Genomic DNA, 18,217 nt, shown 5'->3' on the forward strand with positions numbered 1-18,217 from the left:
GAAGGCTGTTCAAAGGTGAAAAGTAGATACGTAAGCTTTATTAAATTTTAAATTTTGTGGATCATGTGTGATTAGAAAGAAAAAGAAGAAGTAGCAACATTGCTAGAATCGATGTGTTGGAATATGGAGGCGGCTTCATTAAGAGAGTTTCTGCTGTACAGAATACAGATTGAGGACTGGAAATAGTAACCAGCTTAACTAGTTAAGTTTAACTAGTGATCGATGCACTGTGTACTGTGTACGTAGAAGTATACAAATTATACAATAGATGTTGTTCATGCAGACCATATTATACACGTGCTTGAGACGATGGAAATTAATGTGAGACATGTTGAAAGCAAACCACTAGATTTTTAAATTAATGTGGAAAAAACTTGAATAACCAATTAACCATTACATAAGTTACAACTTAGTTATATTATTTAAAGTGTTATTTATTTTAAACTACGAGTTGTGTCAAGTTCAGTTAAACTTATTTTTCCTATCTTGGTTTCAAATCAATTTACTCTTCAACATGATATCTGCTTGCACAGTTGCATTGAAATGCAACTCGAGCCTTAATACATGTATGTGGTTCTCGAGTACGAGATGTGTTGTATCAACATTATCATCGATTATTGTTCAGATAACTTAACCGATCCTTTTCAAAAACAAAATGACTCGATACCTACTTTCTGTAAAATTGATTTCTACATTGCATGATTCTTGTTTCCATAAAAAAGTAAATAATTAGGAGTTCATATTTCTGAATTAGCCTGCCATTGTTGAACCATGACTTTGCTACATCCGCCAAATTTTGAATGATCTGTTGAAAGTTGAAACTGGGGAAACTTCCCAGCCAGTAGTTTCTATACGTCTGTTGAATCTTTCGGAGACAAGTAGCTTAGATTTTAGATTTTCCAACACCCGGACCAGAAGCGAATTGTTTAGTAAACACTGAAGAGTATAGATTTTCTAAGTGCGGACCAGCTAATTGTTTTTATGTGGATTTCTATTTTTTCACAACTTTTTAATTGAATTTCCTCATCTTCATCGTTTAATATCTAGATAATATTGTGTATCATCTCTGCAAAATTTCAACCAATTTGGTAATTATTAAGTCAATTCTAGTGAGGAATTATTTTTAAAGAAATAAGTCATTTGACCAACTTTTCGATTACGTTTTAACATCTACACCATTCAACTTTTAGGGTCTAATGTGTATATCACATTTGTAAAATTTTAGCAAAATTAGAGGTTTTTAAGGCATTCAAAACCGGAAGCAACGATTCAGGTTTGACAGATTTAACGCGTCCATTGCTTTCACCAAGTTTGATACCTTAACGATCACAATTTTTTAGCTGACATTTTACAAAGATGATCTACACATTAGATCCTAAAAGTTGAACGGTGGAGATGTAGAAATATAACCGAAAAGTTGATTAATGAGCTATTCTTTTTTTAATTATATCCATATTCTCTCTTAAATCACCCTCCAGTTGAGTGAGTTAACTGCAGATTCAATCAATGGTGCCTTCTATTATTGGACTATCGGCAGATTTGGTGTTTAATATATTGATACATTAACTTCCTAGTGGTGATCTTACCCATGATACATACCTAGATACGTCTTGTTGAGCAAACTACTGGATTTTTTTCCATACATGTTATATGTTATTTGGTTTTGGCAAGGGAATTCAACAAATCAGTGATAGATAAACCATTTGATCATGTTGAACATTGACAAAGTGAGGGATGAAAGATGCGCCGGTTAAATCAATGGATGTTTCACTGGAAACAGATGTGATGACAAATCAATGACCATGATAGTGTTGTTTCATGCTGAAGTTATGCTACAGAAATTGGAAATTGGCACCGACTGTGTTCCATTCTTTGAAAATTCTGCACCTCAGTATAGGATAGCTATCATTCCAGTCCCATCGTGTTTAGAAAGGCAATTGAATCTTGACTGTGATTCATAAGAAACAAATATAAAAATGGCCAATCAGTTAACCTACGAACAAATCTAATTAACTGATAATAGCTAGGACGATGTAATGGAGACAAGAATCACATATAAGAACGCATCCGAGGCCTCACAAGAGACTGTGCCCCGTCGACAAATATAGTTGTGCCCGTCATGTACCTTGAACCATCACTGACCAAATATATGACAGTTGAAGCCACATCATTTTTAACATCGAGCCATCTCTCCAGTGGAACTGCATCCTTCACCAGATTCTTTGCCCTCTCCATTCCCACAGACATGGGAAATTCATCTTCCAAATGCAAACCACGTGCAATTGCATTAACCCTGATCTGGTATTTTCCAATCTCCAAAGCCGACAACTGATGGAATAGCAAGGGGAAGGAGGTTGTTATTGATAAAAGATCAAAATAAGAGAAGAAACAATATTGGACATATAATTAGATGTGATGTAATAAAAATTGTAGACATAAGCAACAAGATTCTCAAAATATACTAGAAGTTGTACAGCTATGCAACAAGGGTTCATTAATATCACGTTAAAGAAAACATCACAGCACAGTCAATACTAACAAAACATGCAATGCTTATAGTTGGTGCCTAAAGGGTAACTCATAAAATACCAAAAGCAAAGCTTTTGATGATCATCACAACAAAGCAATTCCTAAGTGTCCGACTGATATGAGGAATGAAGTTATTGTTCTCTTAATTATTAATCAAGTGCAAGATGATCAATTCATGACCTTATACATTTATGCTTCATGTTTAACTTACTGTGACCAACAGGAGACAAGAAACCCATGGTTTAGGGGTGTTTCTGATGATCAAGAAACACATGTAAACTCAATCATCTAACTAGCAAACAGAGAGAAAGTCGAAGTACTGTTTCAAAGACATGAAGGGTGCAAATTGGTGCATTGCTTATGTGCGCGCGCGCGCAAAGTACATCATTTTTCAATCTTGCATACTCAAAATTTATAGGCAATAGTTATGTTGTGTGAGTCTAGTGTGATCAACATACCCTTGCTAACTGCTGCAGTGCTGCTGAACAAGCACCATAGGCTACAGCTCCAGTATGAAGCCCTCTTTCAGCTCCAACAATTGAGGTCAGCAGTATGATGGAACCTCCTGACTTATGATCTCGCATTCTTCTGCCAACAGCCTTTACCAGAAACCATGCAGACATGAAATTTATCTTCATTATCTTTTTAAACTCATCTTCCGATAATTGCAGATGTTCTTGCATCTCTCCTGTTTCAAATAAATCATAAATGATACAACTTCTTTCTTCCAACTAAACTACATTAACCCTTAAATCTCAGCACATGGAAATGCTCAAAAGTCAAAACTGAAGGCAAAGTAAAGAATGACACAAGAACCATAGAAGAAGGTATCAGTTTTAGTACTGAATTTTAAAACATGCAAGAGGGGAAACTGATTGACCTAGTTGTCAATTTAAACAATTCATTCCTGCTCAGGCTTTAAATTTGCCCTGCAAAAACTGTAGTTTCTTCAAGTTTTGTCTTTTATGTAAACAAGCCTTCAAACTACTCATTTGACAATCCTGATGGTGTCATAACAATACATACAACAAAAACTAAATACACTAAATAAATGGAAGCACGTTCAGCGCTGACAACCACCATCTAATTATCTTTACTGAATAACAAATAGAAGTAATACTATGCAGTTCATAAACGTGTATTGTGTTCAAAGTTAAAGTTCATATCTTTCAACCGCCCATAATCTAGGTGCAACATTTCTAGAACAATTTCAGCATAGAACTACCAAGATGACCAAAACTGAGAGAGGATGGTGTACCTTCATAGGCACAGCAATGCACAAAGGCATCCAAATTTCCCAATATTTCACAAGCCTTATCCACAGCCTCATGAAAAACTCCTTCTCTTTCCTCCTCCATGTCAACACCAATCACCTCTACAGACACCACACCTTCCAGCGATCCCCTCACTTTCTCTGCAACACTCTTCAAAGAACTCTCTTTTCCCATCAAAACCAATCTAATTACCAAAAAAAGACAACATATTTCAACAACCCGGTAGTGTGCTTGATCACAAAATGCCTCCGGAGCAACCAAAACCCAGAATCCCAGATTCAGAAATTCACAACGGAGAAGGGTGAAAAAGCAAGGAGCTTGGGAAATTACCTGCAACCGCGCTGGGCCAGTTGTAAGGCTATGTTGGATGAAATTTCATCCCCATTGGAGGTGAGAAGGACTCTCTTTGCAGCAGGACTCCCCATTCTTTAGCGTAATCAAACACCCAAGAAGTTGTCCAGGCTCTTTATATAATAAGGCCGAAGACTCGAAGCCCTGTGACACAATGAAACAGTGAGAGTTAATAAAAAAGAAATGGAGGTCCACCTCCGTAGTTGTTGTTCTGCTTCCTGGTGAATACAAGACGGTCTCTTTTGTCGATTGACCACATCAAAGGCGATGCAGCTAGATTCAGAATTGTGAACAAGTATATGACTTGTGTTTATTATATGTGGACATCCAGAGGATCCATTGGAATTGTAATGAGGAGAATGCAGCTGACAGAAGCCTACCTTTGCATGTGGTGTTAGGCTGAAATCATTCAAGGTGTGTCGATAGAACAAACTTCACAAGTGGATACATTAGTAGCCACTTGCTCATCAGCCAAGTGTTTCAATTATCGATTGATTCAACATAACCATGGCAATTAATGGTAACACGTATATATGGTAAGAAATTATGTGTATTTAATCTGTATTTAACCGTATTAATTACACTGAAGAAAGATTGAAGTGAAGCTTACAAGCTTGATTTTTCCGCAGTTTAAATGAAAAAGTTCGAGAAGCATGGAGTGTAATGGTCAAGTAAATTTCGTGGTGTTTGATGATGTGTGGTGGCTGAGAACAAACTGAGTATCAAAGCAAGAACAAGAGAGTGGAAGTTGCAATCAAACTTTTGGTGAAGGCTGTTGAAAGTCTTGAAGAATGAAGATGGCCTTGTGATCTAAAGTTTTAGTCAACGTCAAACTAGTAAATTACAACGTAATCTTCAAGATAAGAAAACAGAAGAAAAGAGGTAATATTCGACAAGTGACTTGACTTGGGAATCAAAGATGTCATTTACTATATATTATAGGCGGGTTAGGTTAGGAACAGTAGGAACAGTAGGAACAGTACGAAAATAGGGGATATTTACAATTCTGCCACTGGGACAGCTGTTTTGCCTTTTGACACGTGTAGTTGTTATTTGGTCCTATCTGGGGAAGGTTTATTTGGGTCGATGGTTGTTGTTTCAGCTGAAGGAAATTGCTCCATTTCGTCTTTTTCTGCCGTGTTCATTGGTCTGATTACTTGAAAAGGGAATCTAAGAAACTTGACTAAATTTGGTCATCGACCGTGATATATCTTCATCAATAGTGTGATTCGGTTGGTCGGGTTCCCCTCTGCGCTCAAGACCAAAAAGGTAAGAGTTTGCTGCTATCTTTTTGCGATCTGGATGGGGATTTAGGTTGTTTGATCATTGAAAGGTTGTTTTCTCCGGCTTTGGTTTTTTTTTTGGTTCGTTTTGGGTTGGTGTTTCCCGTTAATTGTTTCAGTTGATTGCCTTCTGTTCTGTTCCTTTTATTTCTATAGGTCTGTTATTTTTCTGTGGGTATCTGATATTGTTTGATGATTTGGTCTTTCGTTTTTTTGCGTTTTCTTTTTATAACTCTCTTCTCTGTATATAACTTTTTATATACAGAGAAGAGAGTTCAACCGAGAAAAATGATGGAGCAATCTTCTTCTTACTTCCTAACACAGTAATCTTCTTAAAGGCTGATGAGGTGGCCTGCTCCCACTCCTGAGTCCGAGTTTCCACAAGCCGTCTTCCTTTATTGATTGGTGGGTGTTAATCTTCATTTAATTTGCTCGAATTTTGATTTTGGATATTCTTTTGCCTATTTGTTTGATGATTGGTTTGAACTTTGAATTTTTATTATGGGGTGTGTTATGTTGGTATATTTTTCAATTTGAGTTTTCTCCTCGCTGTGATGATTCTGGGTTTCGTTTGTTATTTACGCGATATCCAAATTGGTGGTTTTCGAGGTTAGATTCATAGATGCTCACTAATGACTTCGTTTATGGTAAGATCCACAATAGTGATTCATTTTCTGCGTGATTCATTTGCAGAGCTCATGTCAGAGATAATAATCTGAAGGTGGTATATATATATATATATTATTGGACTGTATTGGTTTCTCTACCTATAAGAGACCTAATGAAGTGCTCACAAATTTTAGTATCATTCTTGGCTTCAATCTGACATCCTCTTATATGTATTTTTGAAATTTGTTAACTCTTAGTTATATATTAGAATTTTGCTGATTAGATTGAAGTCAAGCGGATTGCATCAGCTTATATCTCACAATTTGTTCACTTTTCAGCATTCTGTTATTAATAGACACTCTAACATGGATACTGATTTGGAATTTCAGTGATGCAAGGATTTAGGAACTTGGTTTGTCATCTGTAAGGATGCAGAAGGTGATTTTGAGTTTCAAATATCAGGTTTTGTTTTTGTGCTTACCATTTGTTGTGTTCATATACTTCCATGTCTGTAGCCTTGCTGCATGTTGAATTTTTGAGGTGCCACACACATCGCTCTTTTCTTGCTCTCTCTCTATTTTTTTTAAGAATGATGGAACTTCCTCTCCATGTTTATCTATCCTCTCTTAAGGATGAACATGAAAACGACAGTCACCCTGTGTTCACTATGAAAACAACCCTCCTCTGCAATAGGTTTGAGATTCTACAGTGTGTTTTAATTCTAAGCAATAATGAATTATGATTTCTGATCGGGTTGGGAATCATTTTTTTTAAGTTCATCACGATAGCTTCTGCGAATTCGTTTATGTAGTGAGTTTGCATATTTATTTTTGGCAGAAATAATCAGGCTCCGACTGATTGTTCTTCATCATCATTGAGCCTATGAAAGGTGTGTTCTCTCTCTGTCTGTTGGGCAGATGTTGATTCTGATTAATTTATTCATTTCAGACTGAGATTGTAAATGAATCAACACAATTTATGATGGAATGGAAGCAACACGAACAAAACAAATTTAGATGAGATATGTCAATCACTATTACTGTTGTTATTGTTGTGAGTTGAAAAGTTGGAATGGTTTCTGTCTATTGTTTTGTTTTCCTCTTTCTTCTTTGCTATTGGTAATCAGTTTACTATTAATTTCCCTAATTAATGGGTGATAACTTTTTGTGTATTTTCAGCTTGCTGCTCTTGGATCGTAATTGGAAGCTGCATTTTTCAGTAGGTATGCTTATGTTGTTTAATCTTGAGGCTTGAGGGCTATTATTATGTTGTTTCACCATTATGTTTTTGGACAACAAATTAAAATTCTATATATTCCTCTTAACTATTTTTAACGATTTTCACTAGAATGAGTAGATAGGAAATCATGTATATATAGATTAAATGGGACAATGAACCCAGTATTAACATTTTTCAGAAAAAATGAAACCAAGTACTATTCTAAACAAATGAGAAAGTACTACTTAGGGTTTTGCATGGACAGATCATGGTATCTAAAATTAACATCCCACCAACAAGCCTTCTAAGGAAACTTTATCTTTTAACATTTCGTCTTTCTAAGTTAAGGTCTGAGTATTTTGATTAATTTCTTAGATTTGTGTGATTAACAAAAGAACGATGAAAAATTTGGAAACATAAAGTTGGAATTTCCATATTCTTCAGGTTTCAATTTTGTTTTTCTTTACTATTATGGTTATGGTTATCAAAATATATTATATTTTCAAACCCCAAATATTTTGGTCATCATTGTTGTTCACATAGGTGTCCAGGCGAATTTGTGTTCTGTTGTTTCTGGAAGGGAAGTTCTAAATTCTGTGGATTTTGTGGCATTCCTAATGGACAATAAATCAGGTATGTAATTGTGAGTGCGAATTCATTTTTGTTTTGTTTACAGTATAGGTACATTTTCATAAATTCTAAATGGAGCTATTACAATCTAAATGCTCTTAATGATAATGTAAATGTGGCGCGCATGTTTTAAAGTTATTGTATATTAGTGTGATTGTAAATTGTTAATGTAATGTATTGGTTTTAATTTTCTTGGTGTTGTTTAATTAGTGATTTTTTTTCTATGTATATAATAGTTGTGTCGCAGCAACCCCGCCGACAAAGGCCATCCGGAAGAATGCGGTTTTTTGAACAACATCTTTTTGATGGAAGTAATGGTGTAGTGCCAATTGAGGCCTCAACAGTTGCTCCAAATCTTCTTAATGATGCCGTAGATATGACAGGCATGTTTTAGTGTTTCAGTCAATGTGTGTTAGTGTGATTGTAGATTGCTAATATGATGTATTAATCTCTATTTTGTTAATCGGAGATTTAAATTTGTTTGCAGATGCAACATCCCAACATGCATCTGGGAACATAGAGCTATCTGAAGGGACAATAGTTAATGAGAATGGTTTCAATTATGGTATGATTCATGCCCTTCATTAATTTTTCAGGATTGAATTTGGTGAATAGATATGAGATGATTCATTAGATGTACAAATAAGTGTTGTTTGTATTTTACAATCTATTCATTAATGAATTGAGAGAAATGGTATATTTTAACAAATTTTTGTAGTGTAGATACATCACGTGGATCTGAAAGAATGAAGTATTTTCAAGAACATCTTTTCCAAGAAGGTGATCATGCTACGACTTTTCCTGGGGAAGGTATGCTTTTATGCTAATTAGATTTTTAATTTAACTTCTTTATGTTCATCTTTAGTTATAACATATGGTATTGTGTTCTTTAGTTGTCACTCATTTCGTTATTTCCTTTTGTATTTGCACGTATTTTTTAATTTTTTGGGTATCAGCTATGACGTTTTTCATTATTGTTTTATTTGATTTACATGTAGTATGTACAAGAACACGCAGTCAAAAGAGAAAATTTGAAAGAGGAGAAGCGAGCTGTGCTAATCAAAGAAATGTTCTTGGACAAGAACCAAATGATGAAGTTATGGCTGTGATTATTGAGGACAATGCAGGTACTATTAGTTTTATCGTTTGTCTTATTATAAATATCGTTTTAGAATGTTGATATGTTATATGGAATGTTAAATTATATGCGGGTTTTTTAAGACCATTGTTACCATCAAGATGTTAATTATTGTCAGTTAAATGTTCTGGCTTACTTTAGAATAATATGGAGCATGCATTAATATTTTTGTTTTCAGTTGAGCTATTCATTGATTGGAGTAGTTAATAATTATAGTCAGTTCATGATTGTTGTTTATTCGTGGCAAATAAATATGATTGATGTAACCAGTTTGTTTTGCAGTTAATGATGGAAGCAGTCATATGAATTCAAGCGGACAGGCATTTTACAAAAAAAAACGAGGAGGTTATGTCTTTGATCTATTACTACAGTTCTTTTACAGAGTATGTCATCTATGGTGACTGATTTCAATATGTTTTTATTTTCAGATGTGCTTACCGACTATAACGATAGTGGTGATGATGGATATAAATGTGTTCACTGTGATGCAAACTTTTGGTTGGGAGAGGCAAATAAACGGAAATCTAGAAGAGCACCCATTGTTTATACAGAATGTTGTCAGAAAGGACGAGTCAAACTTGAAAAATCAAAACCAACTCCTGATTTACTTGAGCAATATTTAAATCCTGACAATGGTCGAGATAGTGTACGTTTTCGACAAAATATACGTTTGTACAATTCCATGTTTGCGTATACATCGATGGGTGCAAAAATTGATTATGGTATAAACAATGGATGTGCACCTTATGTGTTTAAAATTTGTGGACAAGTTCATCATTTGATAGGATCAATGCTGCCACAATGTGGTGAGGCTCCAAAATATGCACAATTATATATTTATGATACGTGTAATGAAGTTTCAAATCGTATGAATGCTATTGATCCTTCTCATACTTCTAAAATAGAACTAAATATTGTTGTTGCGCTTATTGAAATGTTTGATCGCTTAAGTGAATTGACTAAAACATATCGTGCTATTAGGGATAGATTTCAATCTGATTCTTTACCTTCGTTAAATATGACTATACTTGCTCCTCAATCACGTGATAATAAGCAATATGAGCGTCCAACTAATGATGAGATAGGGGGTTTAGTTGTTGGTGATATTGGTGAATTTGATTCAAACAAGGATATAATTGTTCAATCTACAGATGGTAATTTGCGTCGTATTTCTAAAATACATCCAAAATATATGTCGTTACAATATCCAATATTGTATCCATACGGTGAAGATGGCTTTGATATAAATCTATTATTGGAGCCAGTAGTAGGTAAAGAAGATAAAGAACCAGACAAGATGTCAATGCGAAGTTTCATCACATATTATCTTCATGATAGAAATAATAGTATGAACACTGTATTGAAAGGGGGAAGACTGTTTCAACAATTTTTAGTTGATGCTTATGCTACTGTTGATGAAAATCGTTTGGATTATATAAGACAAAATCAAGATAAATTTCGTATTGCAAAATGTGATGAGATTTATACTAATATCTCATTTGGAGTAGAAAATAGTAGTGATATTGGACGAGTTATTCTTCCAAGTTCTCATACGGGTTGTCCAAGAGATATGGTAAATAATTATCACGATGCAATGGCGATTTGCCGTCAATATGGAAATCCTGATTTATTCATTACTTTTACTTGCAATCCTAAATGGCCAGAAATTGTTAGATATTTTAATAAGCATTCGGGATATAAACAAGAAGATAGACCTGATATAGTTTCAAGAAATTTTCAAATAAAATTAAAAGATATGATTGAATATATCAAATCAGGAAAACCTTTTGGTCAAACTAGAGGTCATGTATATACAATTGAATTTCAAAAGAGAGGATTACCACATGCTCATATCTTATTTTGGTTAACAAAGAATTATAAGTGTCACACTCCAGATGACATTGATTCGATAATTTCAGCTGAGTTACCAGATAAAAAATCAAACCCAACTCTTTTTAATATTGTTAGCCAATTTATGATTCATGGACCATGTGGACCTATAAATTTGAAAGCTCCTTGCATGCGTGACAAACACTGTTCAAAGTCTTTTCCTAAACCATACACTAATTATACTATATTCGAAGGGATCAATGCTCCTGTTTATAAACGACGTAACGACCCTACAAAATTTATAGAAAAAAATGGTATTGAAATTAGAAATGAATTTGTTGTTCCATACAACATTGAACTTCTATTGAGATACAATGCTCACATTAATGTTGAACTATGTTCACAGTCTATGTTAATTAAATATTTATTCAAATATATAAGTAAAGGTCCTGATAGAGCCCGAATTATGATATATGGAGAAAAACATGACGAAATAAAAAATTACTTAAATTGTCGATATCTAACTCCGCATGAATCTATTTGGAGATTATTTGAATTCTCAATTCATTCGAGATATCCTGCAGTTCAATCTTTACAAGTCCACTTACCATCAGAACAAAATATTACTTTCAAAGAAACAGAAACAATAGAATCATTGGTAAATTATAGATCAATTTTACGGACAACACTAACTGCTTGGTTCGTAGCGAATGAGCAATACAAACATGCAAGGGAATTAACTTATCCTGAATTTCCTACAAAATTTGTTTGGAAATCAAAAGATCAAATGTGGGAACCAAGGCAACAATATGAAACCATTGGTAAAATGGCTTATGTAAATCCTACAATAGGAGAAAGGTATTTTTTAAGAATGTTACTAAATGTCCAAAAAGGTTGTTGTAATTATAAAGATATTAGAACCGTAAACAATATCACATATTCATCATATCGAGAGGCATGTCAGGCTTTGGGTCTACTAGGTGATGATAAAGAATGGATCGATGCATTAGAAACTTCTTCTCATGTAGCAAATGGACCACAAATGCGACAATTATTCGTTACAATCATTTCATTTTGTGAAGTTGCAAATCCTCAGAGATTACTCGACATATTTTGGCCTAATATGTGTGAAGATATTTTACATAAAGCTCGATTACAAATGAGAAACCCTACTTTAATTATACCAGAATCAGAATTGAAAAATAAAATGTTATTTGAATTGGAAACAGCATTCAACCTAATCTCATCTTCATTAGCAAAATTTCAGTTGCCAATGCCAAATATAAATGACGTTTTCAATTTTGAAAATAAATTACTAAGAGAAGAACTGAGCTACGACTTAGAATTGCTAAAAAACCAACATTTGACTTATGTCACTCAATTGAATGATAGACAAAAAGAGGTTTATGATTATATAGTAACAGCAGTTGAACAAAAACAACCGGCTACTGTTTTCGTTCATGGTAGTGGTGGAACTGGAAAGACATTTTTGTGGCACACAATAATTTGTAAATTAAGATCAGAAGGAAAAATTGTATTAGCTGTTGCCTCTTCTGGAATTGCTTCATTATTGCTTCCAAATGGCCGAACTGCACATTCAAGATTCAAGATTCCAATTGAAATAGAACAATTGACAAATTGTTTTATAACCAAAAGAACTCATCTTGCTGACCTCATTAAAAAAACAGATTTAATTATTTGGGATGAAGCACCAATGTGTGATAAATGTTGTTTCGAATCATTAGATAAATGTTTGCGTGATATTTTAAAAGATTCTATTACATCAAATACTGATATGCCATTTGGTGGGAAAACAATCTTATTAGGAGGTGATTTTAGACAAATATTGCCTATTGTTTCTGGAAAAGGTAAAGAAGATATTGTTCAAGCATCGATAAATCATTCATATTTATGGAAATCATTTAAAGTATTTAATTTAATTGAAAATATGAGATTGATGAAGCAAGGTTTGTCTGAAAAGGAAAAACATGAAATTAGTACATTTGCAAATTGGATATTACAAATAGGCGACGGTCGAATTGAATCAAATTTTGACACGTGCGATGATGATACATCATGGATAGAAATTCCCAAAGAGTTATTAGTTCAATGTGATTCAAATACAATAGAGGCATTATTTTCAATAACATATCCCAATTTCAGTGTAAATTATAACAATCCAAATTATTTGAAAGAACGCGCTATTGTCACCCCACGAAATGCAACCGTAAATGAAATAAATAATTATGTAGTTGAATTATTACCAGGCGATAAAAAAATTTATTTAAGTTGTGATTCAATTTTTCATGACACTGGTAGTAATGAAAATATCAATCTTCTATATCCAATGGAATTTTTAAATCAACTAGAGTTCAGTGGATTACCAACTCATGAATTAGCTTTAAAAGTTGGCATGCCAATTATGCTGTTGAGGAATTTAAATCAGGTTTGTGGATTATGCAATGGTACTAGATTGATAATAACTAAATTATTTGATAGATTAATTGAAGCTGAAATTTTGACAGGAAGTAATATCGGTCATAAAGTTTTCATACCTAGAATTATATCATATAAAAATGAACATAGATGGCCATTTAAATTTAAACGCCGACAATTTCCAGTTAGACCATGTTATGCAATGACAATTAATAAAAGTCAGGGCCAATCACTTAACCAAGTTGGCGTATATCTTACTGATAACGTTTTTACTCATGGACAACTATACGTTGCTGTATCACGTGTTACATCAAAAAGTAGTTTAAAATTTTTAATACATAATAATGAAGAAATACCAAATAAATACACTAAAAATATAGTGTTCAATGATGCATTATTATGATTGCCAAATTCAATTTACACATGATATAAATAAAGTGAAGTATTAAGACGTACAAAATAAAAAATGAAAGTATAAAAAACAAGAGGTTTTACAACTTACAAGAAGACATGGTTGTCAAAAAAAAACTTACAAGGAGCCATGGTGTAGGAGTCACAATATTTATGAATCCTTAAGTCCTGAACTATCTTCACAAATCAAATAGCTACCTTTACTCACTACACCTATTTCCCCTAATGATGAACACGCATGCAACTACATGCTTCTGCATGTCACTTTCTGCATCTTTCCCATCCACTCCCCTATTTTTTCAATTCCCGAAATTGAGAGAAGATGAATACACTATGTATGGGCTTCGTGGACAATCAACAGACATAGAGAAGCCACAAAAGGATGTGATTCTGGTTTTGAGATTTCATCAGCCATCTCCAGGTATGTTTAATTATGCTGAGCTATTGGCTATGCTCATTCACAAAAAAAAAAACCTATTGGATAGGGATCTCTATTTGATTTGTTTTATTCTTCCCTATTTTTATCGTATGTTTTTGCCTTATGTATTCAGATTACTAAGACTATGTCAAGTTAATTATTTCCCATACTTTGGATGAGTGCACACCAACTGTTTGATCAAATGCTTAACTGAGAACTATTTGATAACACCAACTGTTTTGTTACTCAGGTATTGATCAGTAATCATCTGGGGTTTTGAATTACCTTCTCTTACTTTTTTGTTTTTGGTTTTAAGAATCCTTCACAGTAACAATTTAATGATTGCCTTCCTGTTTTTGTAGGCTACATTTCAATCATCTGCGGTTATTTTTTGCGTCAAAAAGTACTGCTAAAATGAAAGGTGATTCTCAGTTTAAAATTAGGATCTTATTATATTTTTAACAGGATGCGAAATTCTAAGGTGTCAAATTTATTTTGCTGTCTTACTTTTTCAACTGTGTATCAAAAGGAAACTAAACTACAAGAACCTCTTTAACAGCTCATGAATATATGCATAATTGGATACAATTATTCATGTATTTTGGTTTATCATTTTCCACTCAATCATATTAAAATACAAATTCATGTGTTGTCTTCACGGGATTGACATATTGATATTGCTGCCCTTTTATTATCTACTTGGTGAAAATAAAAAGGTCACATGTGAGAACACAAGGCATGACAGAGCTTAAGCTTAAGCTTGACATCCTCTAATGCCATACATGACACTCTCCAGTCAACTATTCAAGTTGTGAGTTTTTTTCCCCTTCAGAAAACATCTTCATCTGATAATGAATTTGTCTCATACTAAGGCTATCTTTTACTTTTTAATGTTTGCTTAACTCAAATGTGCAGAGTTCAAATTTGTCCAAGTTCAAATGGGAGGGCCACCACAATTTAACGTCAAAAGGAAACAAACACAGAGGAAATAAATTGAAATAGCATAAATGAATCACCATTGAATGGTCAGTTATTTTGGTAGCTTGCACAGTTAGGATTGGTTTTCATCTGCTGTGTATTCCTCTTTCTTTTTTTAGCTGTTGCTAATTTTTACATCCAAAAATAGACAGCCAATTTTTGCATTCTTAATATGTACATCCTATGCTTTACTTTATATATGCTTTAGTTTTGTATCAAGGTCAGTAAACTTCATCTGACTATCAAATGTAAATATGTTTGTAAATATATGCAAATATTTCTGTTATTGTTTTGACATTTTACAACTTAATACAAAAAATGTTTAGTTCGACTACAATGCCGCAGCAAAGCGCGGCCACCTTCACTAGTATTCATATATGCATGTACCATCATACGGATATTAGATTAGTTAAATCACTATTGTAGGATAAACTTAGGAGGTAATGAGACCTAAACTTAGGTTGTTGAGGGAACTTGCTTTGTCACATCACTCACATGCGAGTTGGGGATTTTTAATTGACATTACACAAATGTGCTTGTTCATATTGGTGCTTGTGGTCTTTGTTTATGATACGAGGACTCGTTGTGTGCATGTGTTATGACCAATATTGTGAAGCTTAAATTAGGTGAGAGTCAAAAAAGGTTGGTACCATTTCCTTTCCTATTCTCTACCGGATCGACTACTTGGACGACTAAGCTATAAGTCCTATAACTAATTTGAGCAGTTTCATAGGCTAAATTTATTCAATGAACTATAATAAAACACGAGATTATATAATATCATGGCATGGCGCATTGATCACGATGCTACGATGACCGTTTTAATAAAAACATCTTTTTTTAAGGCAATAAGGCATCATTAACAACAGAGACTGTTTTCTAATGCACTAGCTTTCATGACTGTGCGTTGCCCGTGAGGAATGACCGCACTCACGCGTGTGCGCTTGTTTTTATTCGTATATTCATATCAGTTAATAATTATTACCTCTTCTTATTTATTTTATTTTGACTTCTATTTAAAAAAAATTACAACCATATCCCTCAAAATCTTATTTAGTTAAATATGAAATTTAATAAATCAAAGACATTATAGATATTTTAAAATTTTAACCATCCCACTTTCTTTCTGGTTTTATTAATAGAAGATGGACTCAATATTAACTTCTTATTACCCATTATCATCACCTTTCTTATTTTTTCTCAATAGCCTGGCTTTTGGACTGGCGGTGGGTCAATAGCCTAGCTTCTTGCTGCTGTGATGCGTGGCGGTGTTGTTGGATTTGGTTTTAAGGGTTCAATGTAGTGGAGCCTTGGCTTGATCTGGGAGGCTACGTTGCACCATGTCTCCAGCGATGTCGGTGGAGTTGGAGGATGCTTGCTCCAATGGTTGGGCCTTGCCCTCAAGATTGGGCTTGGTTTTTTGTTTTGGGTCTGAGATCCTAAATTTTGGGTTGGAGAAATTGGGTTGCAGGCTGCAAACTCAGCATAGAAGAAGTATGCTCCCTCTACTGAGCTTAAATAATTTGAATCGCATCGTAGTTTTACAATGGTGTAGTTGTTAAATTTAATGTCTACTACATCATATGTATGTTGTTAGTTTTTGTGCTTCATGACCATGAAAAAGTGGGTGAATCTTGGCTTTATTGGCTAGTTTTACCTAGTATTGCTAGTTGAGTAGTTGTTGGCTAGTTTTTTCTTAGGGATAACTAGTTTATTTGAGTCAAAATAGGTAACTCTTTTTGTTAGTTTGTCACGTATGTTATTTTGGTTTTAACTGCTGAAATACAAATGAGTTAGTCTTTTGATTAAAAAAAAACTACAATCTCATATATTTCTCATTTTATTTTAATTTTATATTTGTTTTACCATAGTACCCTTCCAACATATTTGTTCAATGAATCAATTTATTTATAAAAACATAAAACCCGAATTACACTGTGGGAACCCATTTTTTCTTTGAGTTAGAGAAAACCTTAACTATGCGAGCCTTCACCTCCTCAATATTAGCACTCTTCGTGCTAACCCTAGTATGGTTGTCTTATGACCATCATTCTTGTTTATCATAAGGATTTTGTCCCCTCTCTCCATCTATTTACCATCAACATATCCTTCACCTCCAAGGTTGTGGGTTTGCAAGTAATGCTATTTTGAGTTGTTGTGCTTCGAAACGGTGTGATGATTGGGATCCTGGTTTGCTTGATGGTGGTGGTGGTTGTGTGATTAGATTGATCAACACTACCACACGTCTTAACAAACAATATTTGTTTTAAACAATATTCTAATCTTCTCAGGCAGGATGAAGATCGAATTATGCGAAGAAGAGGATCCATAATTGCTGCAAGTTTGCTTCAACGGCTGGCGATGGGTCTTGCATGTTTGCGGTTGGGGTTGACGGCATACAAGCTACAATCTTAAACTATAGTTTCACAAGATAGGCTTTGGACTTGGGCTTTAGAGCCTGGGTTTAAACCCAATTTTATTTTCGTTTAGTTTAATATGTTGCATATTGCTATGCTTGCATTAGTCGTAGAATATGCGAATATTTTATTTTATTTTGAGCTTATTACCAAAGAATTAATTTTTACCGCATACTAGTTTTGAGTTTCTCGACTCATGACCTCTTGTTTGTTGTTTTGTCACAGTGGAGTGATATGTATTGACTATTCAGGCCAAAAAAAAATTATGATATAAAACGTATTTGTTTATTGTAGAAAAAGAATCAATTTATTTATGGCAAATGAGGTTTTTCAGAATTTTGAAAGATTTGTGAAGTTACTAACACTAAATGAGGGCCTCCAATTATAGTAGCGGAGATAACCATGTTACAACTTGCAAAGTGTTGTATCCATAAACTATATGAAATCCATTAACACAATTATGCAGTCCATCAATTAACAATGATTAATAATTTAGTAGAATATACAAAAGCATCAAGGAATTAGAAAGGGTTTCTTATAAAAAAAGAGAGAGTTATTTTCTATTATCTTAATTATAAAAAAAAGTCGTCACATTTTTTAAAATTATAAAAAAGTAATTAGATATGGTTTTATCTAGGGGTGGGCACGGGACGAGGCTCATCTCACTTCCCATCCCACTATTTTGAATCGGGACG

The 18,217-nt window shown here is 33.8% G+C and overlaps 2 protein-coding genes and 1 long non-coding RNA gene across 4 annotated transcripts; 2 read left to right on the forward strand and 1 right to left on the reverse strand.

The window, feature by feature from the left end:
* Positions 1 to 1,818: 1,818 nt before the first annotated feature.
* LOC126800600 (uncharacterized) lies at positions 1,819 to 4,780 on the reverse strand. 2 transcript variants are annotated; one of them, XM_050527988.1, is made up of 5 exons: positions 4,765 to 4,780; positions 4,134 to 4,298; positions 3,788 to 3,987; positions 2,988 to 3,217; positions 1,819 to 2,328 (listed from the first exon to the last, which is right to left on the reverse strand). In XM_050527988.1, the coding sequence occupies exons 2-5, from the start codon at positions 4,226 to 4,228 to the stop codon at positions 2,050 to 2,052; spliced, it is 804 nt and encodes a 267-aa protein (XP_050383945.1). In that variant the 5' UTR covers positions 4,229 to 4,298; positions 4,765 to 4,780; the 3' UTR covers positions 1,819 to 2,049. The 2 variants fall into 2 exon arrangements, with proteins under 2 accessions (XP_050383945.1, XP_050383944.1); XM_050527987.1 differs by lacking the exon at positions 4,765 to 4,780 and adding an exon at positions 4,535 to 4,626.
* A 746-nt stretch (positions 4,781 to 5,526) lies between these two features.
* Positions 5,527 to 10,756, forward strand: LOC126797485 (uncharacterized). Its single transcript, XM_050524107.1, has 11 exons — positions 5,527 to 5,842; positions 6,436 to 6,935; positions 7,225 to 7,268; positions 7,808 to 7,897; positions 8,131 to 8,277; positions 8,382 to 8,459; positions 8,618 to 8,704; positions 8,893 to 9,021; positions 9,315 to 9,377; positions 9,461 to 10,605; positions 10,697 to 10,756. Exons 4-11 carry the CDS (start codon positions 7,882 to 7,884, stop codon positions 10,754 to 10,756), a joined length of 1,725 nt encoding a protein of 574 aa, XP_050380064.1. The 5' UTR covers positions 5,527 to 5,842; positions 6,436 to 6,935; positions 7,225 to 7,268; positions 7,808 to 7,881.
* A 2,584-nt stretch (positions 10,757 to 13,340) lies between these two features.
* LOC126800615 (uncharacterized) lies at positions 13,341 to 15,417 on the forward strand. The gene is made up of 4 exons (XR_007672725.1): positions 13,341 to 14,130; positions 14,261 to 14,377; positions 14,490 to 14,938; positions 15,043 to 15,417. It is a non-coding gene; the product is annotated as an uncharacterized LOC126800615 (long non-coding RNA).
* Positions 15,418 to 18,217: the final 2,800 nt, after the last annotated feature.

The sequence above is a fragment of the Argentina anserina genome, chromosome 6 (genome assembly GCF_933775445.1).
Source record: "Argentina anserina chromosome 6, drPotAnse1.1, whole genome shotgun sequence".
In the NCBI taxonomy this organism is placed as follows: Eukaryota; Viridiplantae; Streptophyta; class Magnoliopsida; order Rosales; family Rosaceae; genus Argentina; species Argentina anserina.

Coding starts and splice junctions, on each gene's coding strand:
- LOC126800600 (XM_050527988.1), bottom strand. CDS start 4,228: ATGGGGAGTCCTGCTGCAAAGAGAGTCCTTCTCACCTCCAATGGGGAT. Junction 3,988..4,133: donor CTGGCCCAGCGCGGTTGCAG/GTAATTTCCCAA, acceptor TTTGGTAATTAG/ATTGGTTTTGATGGGAAAAG. Junction 3,218..3,787: donor GCATTGCTGTGCCTATGAAG/GTACACCATCCT, acceptor TATTTGAAACAG/GAGAGATGCAAGAACATCTG.
- LOC126797485 (XM_050524107.1), top strand. Junction 8,460..8,617: donor TGAGAATGGTTTCAATTATG/GTATGATTCATG, acceptor TTTGTAGTGTAG/ATACATCACGTGGATCTGAA. Junction 8,705..8,892: donor TACGACTTTTCCTGGGGAAG/GTATGCTTTTAT, acceptor ATTTACATGTAG/TATGTACAAGAACACGCAGT.